The 8,709-nt window shown below is 38.1% G+C and overlaps 1 protein-coding gene across 3 annotated transcripts; it reads left to right on the top strand.

Annotated features, from left to right (window-relative positions):
* The first annotated feature begins 1,035 nt into the window (after positions 1 to 1,035).
* LOC105047946 (protein MATERNALLY EXPRESSED GENE 5) lies at positions 1,036 to 7,971 on the top strand. Of its 3 annotated transcripts, XM_073260570.1 has the most exons (7): positions 1,084 to 1,192; positions 1,407 to 1,476; positions 4,075 to 4,187; positions 4,288 to 4,564; positions 4,655 to 4,716; positions 7,023 to 7,104; positions 7,497 to 7,971. In XM_073260570.1, the coding sequence occupies exons 3-7, from the start codon at positions 4,137 to 4,139 to the stop codon at positions 7,613 to 7,615; spliced, it is 591 nt and encodes a 196-aa protein (XP_073116671.1). In that variant the 5' UTR covers positions 1,084 to 1,192; positions 1,407 to 1,476; positions 4,075 to 4,136; the 3' UTR covers positions 7,616 to 7,971. The 3 variants fall into 3 exon arrangements, with proteins under 3 accessions (XP_010925404.1, XP_073116671.1, XP_073116670.1); XM_010927102.4 differs by lacking the exon at positions 1,407 to 1,476 and having other exon boundaries at positions 1,036 to 1,192; XM_073260569.1 differs by lacking the exon at positions 1,084 to 1,192 and having other exon boundaries at positions 1,199 to 1,476.
* Positions 7,972 to 8,709: the final 738 nt, after the last annotated feature.

Here is an 8,709-nt window from a genome sequence, read left to right on the forward strand (position 1 = left end):
GTGCTATGTTGTGGTGCAGGTCTATTTTCGCGGTGTTCAGATTCACATTTTGATGCGACAAATGCATTGTATTGAATTATCTGTGCCCCATTATAGTAGTCTTGAGAAACGTGAGTATAAGAAATAATGGAACTCCAGGTAGGTTAATTGAAATTGGTTGGACCTCATAAACATCAAAAGCTATACTGTACGTGAGTGATATTGCACCGCTGATGTTTTCTTTCCCATGTGGTGTGTGGGAAGCGTACGCTATCATCTTCCATTGGTCTGGATTATAATTGGGAAGAAAATGCGTTAGGAATATAATTGCAGTATCTATGTGTTCATGTTTTTGGGGAAATGTATTCATGTATTCTCATTACAGGTGTGCATAACGTATATACAGAAATGATTGTAGCATCATCTGCTGTTTGAATACCAAAGTGTAGTTTTTCTTTGGTGAGAAAAAGCTTTTAAATGATTTACTAACTTGAAAATGGGTGAGCTTTGTTGCATGAGATGTTACCCCAGGGAAGGGCAGGAAGGCCGATAACATGAATATTGGTAATGACATGCAGTTTTTGAATTACATAACAATGTTGAAAAACTAAGATGGCATAGCGGGATGGATGGTTCATCATGGAATGACCAAGTCAACTATATGTGGATCTAGCCTTCTAGTTGGATGGTTCATCATGGAATGAACAGATTCTTAAAATAATCTATCCATGCACTCTTAAGGTAACATATTCTGGTTATCTATACGCTATGAACCAGTCAAAAACTTCGTTGGAATGATTTAAAAGCTGTAGAATTAATGATTTACAACATGCACTGAACAAAAGAAAGTTTACAGGATGTATGACATTTTTTTTCGTAGTTCCGCTTTTCTACCTTATTCTTATGGTATTTTGTATGTCCAATTTTAAATCTCTTATTTTCTGAATTTATATTAATTTTACCAAGATATACAATTGAGATGGGTGTGAATTATGTACTTGGGACGTTATCTGATCCAAATCCAACCCGACACCGCCATTTGCCAGTCTCTTCCTCTCATATGAAAGAAGATACGGTGAACATTACCCAAGGGCGCCGGTATTTGGTATCCGCCACCCGAACCCCAAACCCAACCCTAGCGGTACACGCGCTGGAAGATAGGAGAGCCGCGCAATGTCCGATCCCTACTGGAGATACTCTTCTGCCGAAAGCGGTACCTCTCTCCATCTCCTTCTCCCAAGCCTTTTATTTCCTTCTCCTCCTGTTCTCTCAACGGTTTTGGTTGGGGCCACCCGCAAACCCTAGTCAATGTTTGAGATAAGCTGGAAGTCATTTCTTGTTTCGATCGTCAAAATGAGGAGGCGGCCGTGAGATTTTTAATAGATGGCCTCTCTTTCGAGCTGTCAACTTTTGCTACTTGATTCCAGATATATTAGAGAGAGCGATGTGTTCTTAGGGTGGAGGAGGGATACAAATAGGAACAGCCGTGTAATGAAGGTAGAGGAGTTATCTAGCACCTTCTGTTCTATCAAATTTCATGATTAGGTTCTGTCAAAGCTGATACGTTCTTGGCAATTCTTTATGTTGATGCCCGCAGCATATTACATTGTATGTGAATGCATCAACCGGATGGAGTGTACTAAACTGGGAGAAAACCTTCACAGCGTGCCGTATTGCTTGGCAAAAAGGAGTTATTGATATGATTGCATAAAGATATGATTTTTTGAGTCTTCATATAATGTTACTGTCTACCACCTACTCTGTTGCAGAGTTCTTAATTGCGTCATATTTAGGCAATGGTTATAATTTCTTTGCTTATCATTATTATGATATTAGCTTTACTTCTGCATAAACTCCATCGCAGTTGTGCATGCAAATCTTAGTTGCAGGGAAGCATGGTTCTGTGGCAGCACCCTTGGGAATGATCGAGGTCAGCACAGGGAAAGTCGCTAGGAAACATGGTTAAGTGTACAAAAAGAGACTACAAAACTGCAAACCAGTTTCCATCATTTCCCTATGATATCCCTTTCTCTTTTCAAACTAATTTTTAGCACACAAGATGCATGTCCCCTATGCATGCAATCAAAAAGCAAAAGAAAAGAAAATTTTAGGAATAAGAGGAAGAGGGGGGGGGGGGGGGGGGGGGGGGGGTGTTGGGGAGTGGCGGAGTCGATCTTAAATGCGGAATGAGGAAAAATGATGGACTTGTTTCCTGAGAAGGAAGAATTGTTGGTGGCTAAAGTCTCTCTTGTAAGGTGTAATTCTGTTATAAAAAAAAAAAAAAAATCATAAATGATTAAATGGAGTCAGATGGGGTGGGAGTCTTACTTCCAAGAGTCTCCATTATGATAGTAGAGAAGTTTCTCTTGTTTCTACTAACATTGTATTCTTTCACCGCACACTGGCGACATTGCTCCTTTGCCTCTTCCATTTTTCCCCCTTTATTTATTTTCCCAAGGTGGATAATGCAGTGGGAATTACCGTACTTGAACAGTTGATCTTACTTTCTAAGCTGGAGAACGCATATAACTGTCATCGATTTATGGGGATTCTGTTTCTGGAAGAAAACATTAAACTAAGACTGCATGTGTAGGAAATGTCCTTGTATGCATGGTGTGAACCATACCTTTTTCTGTTTAATACGCCAGCTTGCTTGAATCGGTTGTGAGCTCTCTTAAAGAGGCTAGAGAGTGTGGCTCATGCCATGTGTTGCCAGCTTTCATTTACACTCACATGTAGATCTCTCATTCTTCATTTTGTAGAGGGTGGTTAAGATTTATGAATGAGCATTCATCTCCAGCCTTTTGAGGAACTTTCAGGTTCCAACAGGATATGTTTGATGTGCATGAATATTGTTTAAGGATCGAAAATTGCAACCTGGCATCCAGCATATGCTGCAATTTAATTTTGTTGGCAAGATTAGAGGCCTTTAAGGGTTTTGGATTTATTGCTGAAACAAGAGCTTCAAATTACAGTGGTGTGCTATTTGGAGTCCTTGAGCATAGAAGCTGTAGTATGTAGTGGGGCTCTGATCCATGTGAATTGAAAAGCATGGATGCATACTTAGCCCTTAAAAAGAATGAGTGGCAAAAAAAGGAGTTCTCAAGGCACTACCAGAAAAGGAGGAAGTTACTTAATAAAGAGACTTGAGATAATTTTGCTGAAGAAAGATACCAAAAAATGGACATAATTGAGTAGATGAATGTGATATTGACAATTGTATTATGCCACTTGAGCATTGGAAGGTGTGAGAAGGACAATAACCTTTCATCTCTGACTCTGATGAACACATCATGATGAGAAACATTTTGGTGTGTGAGACATGAACTTTGACAACTGATGAATCCTGTACTTGTTAGCCTTTTTTTCCTTAAGGTTATTCAACTGATGCTTAATCTACCACTGTTTTTGTAGGGTTTCTTTTTTTTAATAAATAATCTGTAGATTGTATATTATATATGATTAACCATAGTGATGGTCCTCATAGATGAAAGACTTCATGTTTATTTTTCTTAATTATTGTGATATTTATTGTCTTGCCATCCTAGTTAGTAGCATTTAGTTAAAATGGGCAGGCTCTCTTACTAGTAATGGTTTGTTGGATGGATACTTTGGTTTTTTATGCTAACATTTGCTACTAACATGTTGGTTGCTATGCTTCAATTCATATGTTTTGATTTGACCTAGGGTCAGATGAGTATTTTAACCTCTATAAAATAACATTTTAACATTTTGTCTCCACTTGTCATTGTATCATTCTGGAATCTAGGATCCTTGCTTTTCCTCTTTATTCTGATACATCTCTAGTTCATTTTCATGGTATGTACAGATATAACATCTAAGAGACTGAGAAGTGTGTCTTCTGTTTAACTGCATACATAAAAAATGATTGTAATTATCAATGTTTTAAAAACTTTAATGTACCAATGTATAATGTTCAGCAGGACTGGGATGTCCTGTACCATATAAGTCTGCTGGTCATGTCTGGCACATTCTTGTCCTTCTACAATAATCTGCTTAAGGAAACACCATTTGATATTTTTGGTTTCTAGCTTCTGGATTTTCTTCATTGGTTTACTGTGCTATATAAAACAGATCCAAGGGCTGCTATTCCTGGTTATCTTCCATCTGATGGTTCTACTGTAGCATCTGATGGCATGCGGAGTGCTGGTGATCCAAGGGGTGCATCAGATTTTATGCAGAGTGATGTAAGAACTCACCTAGTAGTGGTTTGAAAGTTATTTAAGACTTGAGCATAGAGCATCTTACTGCTTACTGATATTGTTCATATACTGTGGCTGTGTTCAGATATCAATACAACCTGGAAGGTATGGTTCAGATGATCTTTCTGGAGCAGGAAGTCGTGCTCCACCTGGATTTAGTGGTTTGGCTGCTGTAGCTCCCATAAGAGGACATAATCCATTAGAAGAGCCGATTTTAACAAGAAGAGATGCATTAGGCATTAGGCCTGGCATCATAGACAAACCCAATCCTTCGGTAAAATCTGATGGTGCGTCTGCAGATCAATCTAACATCCTTTTTGTGGATGGTCTTCCTACTGATTGTATGAGGAGAGAAGTAGCCCGTATCCTTGTGGCTGTGACTCATTGACCTTGACTTCTGACTTGATGAGTCCCTGATTCTTCTCTTATAATCCTTAATATTCTGCCAAAAGATCTCTTCCGCCCTTTTATTGGTTTCAAGGATATCAGAGTTGTACATAAGGAGCCTAGACGTGTAAGTATATTGATCCAATCAGTTTCTTATTTTTGTAAATTTTGAAACTTCATGAAGTAGGTCTAAATATTCTAATGTAATTGGCTCATTCTGGTTGCTTGGGATAGTCATGGTGTTTTTACCACTTGCTGATATGTTGTATTGATTCTTTGTCATCATGTGATGGCCTGATTAATCTGCTTATTTATTTTTTGGCAACACTTCTTGTCCAATGAGCATAAATTTCATAGCACATCCAATTAATTCAGTATTGTCTTTGCAGACCATGTTTTGTCACTATAATGAAGGCCAGATCCTTCAAATGAAATATTAAATTACTTTCACTAGACACATTTTCACTGTCCACTTTCTTTCCTTCATCTTAAACTGATTCTGATTACCTGTCACTGGAGGCACTTTTATATGCATATTTCATACTGATCGAAAATAATTTATATGTATAATATTTTACATGCAGTTACTGATGTTCTACTTGTCACTTTTTTTATCATTATGTATATTAGAGAGAGGGAGCGGGGGAGAGAGAGAGAGAGAGAGTAGCTATATTTCTTAATATTGTTCAACCTTGCTCTCTATTCAAATTTCTGTCTTTAAATTGATGATGATCAGAGATGGTTGTTAATGCAACAGATGCTGTTGGGCCATTTCTTTCTGAAAGTTCTTATCCTGGCCGAGATCTAGGTTTGCACCAATGTTGAACAAATCCTGATTAAATATATTGGAAATATTGGCCTCTGTTATCTTGGCTGATGCAAACTTATAAATCCCGAGATATTAGCTGATATATTGTTGTATCAGCTTGTATTTCCCATCACATTCTTTACTTCCTTAAATTAATATTTAATTTATAGACTCAAAATTTACTGCCTTAACGCATCTTGGATTTACTGTATCAGCTTGTATTTTCATGCCTTGGTCCCAAAATATCTACCAGGATCTTGAAAAATTTTGGACTTTTCCAGGTGCCCTACCCTTCATTTTGGCCGAGATAAATTGAAATCTGGGTTCATCTTGGCCTTTTTGACCTACCGAGATGATAGATTTCTCAGTTTTCCAAAACGTTGCCCATTCCTGATCAAGAGACATTTTTCTGCACACCACTCCCTCAGTACCCTTCACAAGATGAACTTGTTTTTGCAGCCATCAATTCTAAATGTTCTGCTAGCATATCTTGCTGGAGAACCTTCTGATTTATTGTTGAATTTAGGTGTTCTATCTTTTATCCCCTTTCTGTACTTCCTGATTATCCTTTATTAAGAAAATGCTGGTTCTTATTCTTCCATTCATCATATGTACTATTAGATCTTACAGCCACCTCCTTTCTCTTAAATGTTTGAAGGTTTACTTTTGCTCAACGAAATCCAGAGTCTGTTGGTTTATAGGCCTTCAAAAGAGCTCAGGTCAGCTTGATCATATCAAGCAGGTTTTCAAACTCAGTTCGGGCTCTGGGGAACCTCAGCTACACATGTACAAGTTTAGTTCACCATTAAACCAGCTAACTCAAACTTCTAGTTCCTTTTGCTAGCCAGCCACACTTTTCAGCGTTCAGTCTCAGCTATTTTATTTGCCGAGCCTTACGAATCGGCTTAATCTGGATTCTTTTCTTAACTGATTTAACTTCAAGGAGCCACTTAGCAAGCTGAGAGCAATATGTTTATGAATCAATGAGTTCATCTGCAGAGTGCAGACCTTTTTGGGTCCAGCAAAATCTGGATGCCTTGATGTTGGAAATTTCAAATTATGTTGCATCAGTTAATATGAAGCACTTACACATTGCCTGCTGCTGAATTTGTACCCATTTCATGTTGTGATTGTGCTTTGAAGGTTGTTTTTTCTAAGAGAACTAGTTGACTAGATGGATCAGATCATGAATTTGAAAAATATTCTCTTTTACCATTTGTTGCTGTTCTTGAAATGGTTTAACTTCCTGTCTCAATCATATCTTAGTGGTGTCATATGAATATTTTTGTTATCTCTTTTAGATTCTATATAGATACCAGCTTAATAATGAAGGGGGTCTGCTATTTCTTAAATTGGTACATTTAGAAGATTTTCATCTAGAATGGTGCTTCTCAGATTTTCTAGCTTGATCTTGTTTGTTCTTTGGGCAGTACATCAGTCATTGCAAACGGTGCCCTTGTGAGAGTTTGATACTGTCAGTTTGGAATGCTTGGGCATTCTAGCTTGACATAAGCCTAGGATGGTTATCTGTTCCATTTGAAAATTCTCTCCAGCTTATTAACTAAATAATGTGAGTTTTACTGCCTGGAAGTTTGCTCATAGTTTGTGGAACTTCTGGCTTGCAGGCTGGGGATAAGGCTCATGTCCTGTGCTTCGTGGAGTTTAATGATGCCAAATGTGCTTTAATTGCTCTGGAAGCTCTTCAAGGTGCATTTTTTATGGCCTGCTGACTTTCATATGCTGCTATATCTGCTCCGATTCTCTAAAGATTTCAGCAATTTTGGACAGCTCTCATGAATAAGACATCTCTTTTGTCCCCCACCACCTCTTAGAAAATGTGATCATTAATAAGTAGCATCGGCTATAAATATACTTGCATGGAAAATCATATCATTCAACCTAAGTATTTCCTGCTGTTGTTTCTTCATTGCTGTGGTTACATGATATTCTGTTATGAACTTGTTCTTGCAGCATTTTTGGTAAACATGAAAAAGTGATGCGTAGATAGTGCCTGTATGTGGAAATACTATAATTTGTCAACTTGATATTCTAATTCCAATCCACACCATTAACTAATTACCTGGTCGGGCTTCCTGCAGGATATAAATTTGATGACAGGAAACCGGATTCACCAGTCTTAAGGATCCAATTTGTGAAATTCCCTTTCCGTCCATCTTCTGTATGTGATGAGCAGAGACATGGAGGTGGTCCAAATTGACAGGGAATCGGCAAAGCTTGTTATGGATAACCATGATTAGTATGAGCTTTTTACCCTGTGGGCTTTTTATACAAGGATCTGTCGTGCTCAGGCAGTCATCAGACAGCTCATCGGTGGAGCACCAGTGAATTCATACATTTTGAGTGATGACCATATAGATCGTTAACATGCAGGATATATTATACTCGAGAAGTGGCTTCGTTGTAGTTTGTAGCCAATGTGTTCAAGTAGTTGCTCCTGTTTTTCTGCTCATACCATTGTTGCAGTAGTTGCATTTAAATGGCTTTTGACATCAAAGTAGACTAATTCAACAGTAGAATTGTCAGAAAAACTAATTCATTGCTGGGTTTTGTGCATATTACCTTAAAATGTCAAAAGGTGGCCAACAGAATTTGGATGTCTGAAGATTAGTTGAGATTTAATGCACTTTCTGGTCCTCACCCTTTAGCTTTCTGGATGATGGATGGGGATTTATTGGTTTTTGAAGAGATTATTGAATAGCCTTCCCCTTGTTGTGCTGGACATTTGGCCCAAGACTACTGACAATCAGCAATTGGAAAGCTCAGTTAGAATTCCTAATTTGTTTAGCATGTGGATGACCTAGACAGTGGGAAATGTGTGCCGCTGGAAGTTTGTTGGATGGTCTTAATATCTGATGCTCAATTTCTAAATGCAAAACTTAGTTCGAGAAATGGCTAAACTTCTGTTGTTTGCTTAGTAGGTTATTTATCAGCTGAATGACTCTAAATTTGGTTCCCAGAAAAATAAAGCCAAAACATCATCGAAGGCATTACCATAAAGCTCGTCCTTCTAAATTTCTCATGAAGCTTATTCGTTGAAGGAGCCTCAGCACACCCTTCTTCACCTTTGTCACTTCCTCCTTTTCTTTTCTCCTCCTTCTCGACACCGCTATCTGGTAGATTGGTAGATGACCAGCGAATTCTAGATTGCTGGTTAATGACAAGCGATATTTATAGCATGCCCGTGCCATGTAGCTGGACAAATTTTTCCCTTCGCCAATCAGCTCCAGTCATTCTATTAATTCAGAAATAAACCATAATTCATCATTTGTGCTAATCTTGAAGCCTTGCACG

This window comes from Elaeis guineensis, chromosome 7 (genome assembly GCF_000442705.2).
Source record: "Elaeis guineensis isolate ETL-2024a chromosome 7, EG11, whole genome shotgun sequence".
NCBI lineage: Eukaryota > Viridiplantae > Streptophyta > Magnoliopsida > Arecales > Arecaceae > Elaeis > Elaeis guineensis.

What these genes read in the sequence shown, in the direction of transcription:
- LOC105047946 (XM_010927102.4), top strand. Translation starts at nt 1,153, where the DNA reads ATGTCCGATCCCTACTGGAGATACTCTTCTGCCGAAAGCG. An exon ending in CAGATTTTATGCAGAGTGAT is followed by an intron (nt 4,188 to 4,287) that starts GTAAGAACTCAC and finishes GGCTGTGTTCAG; the next exon opens with ATATCAATACAACCTGGAAG. An exon ending in TGCTCTGGAAGCTCTTCAAG is followed by an intron (nt 7,105 to 7,496) that starts GTGCATTTTTTA and finishes GGCTTCCTGCAG; the next exon opens with GATATAAATTTGATGACAGG.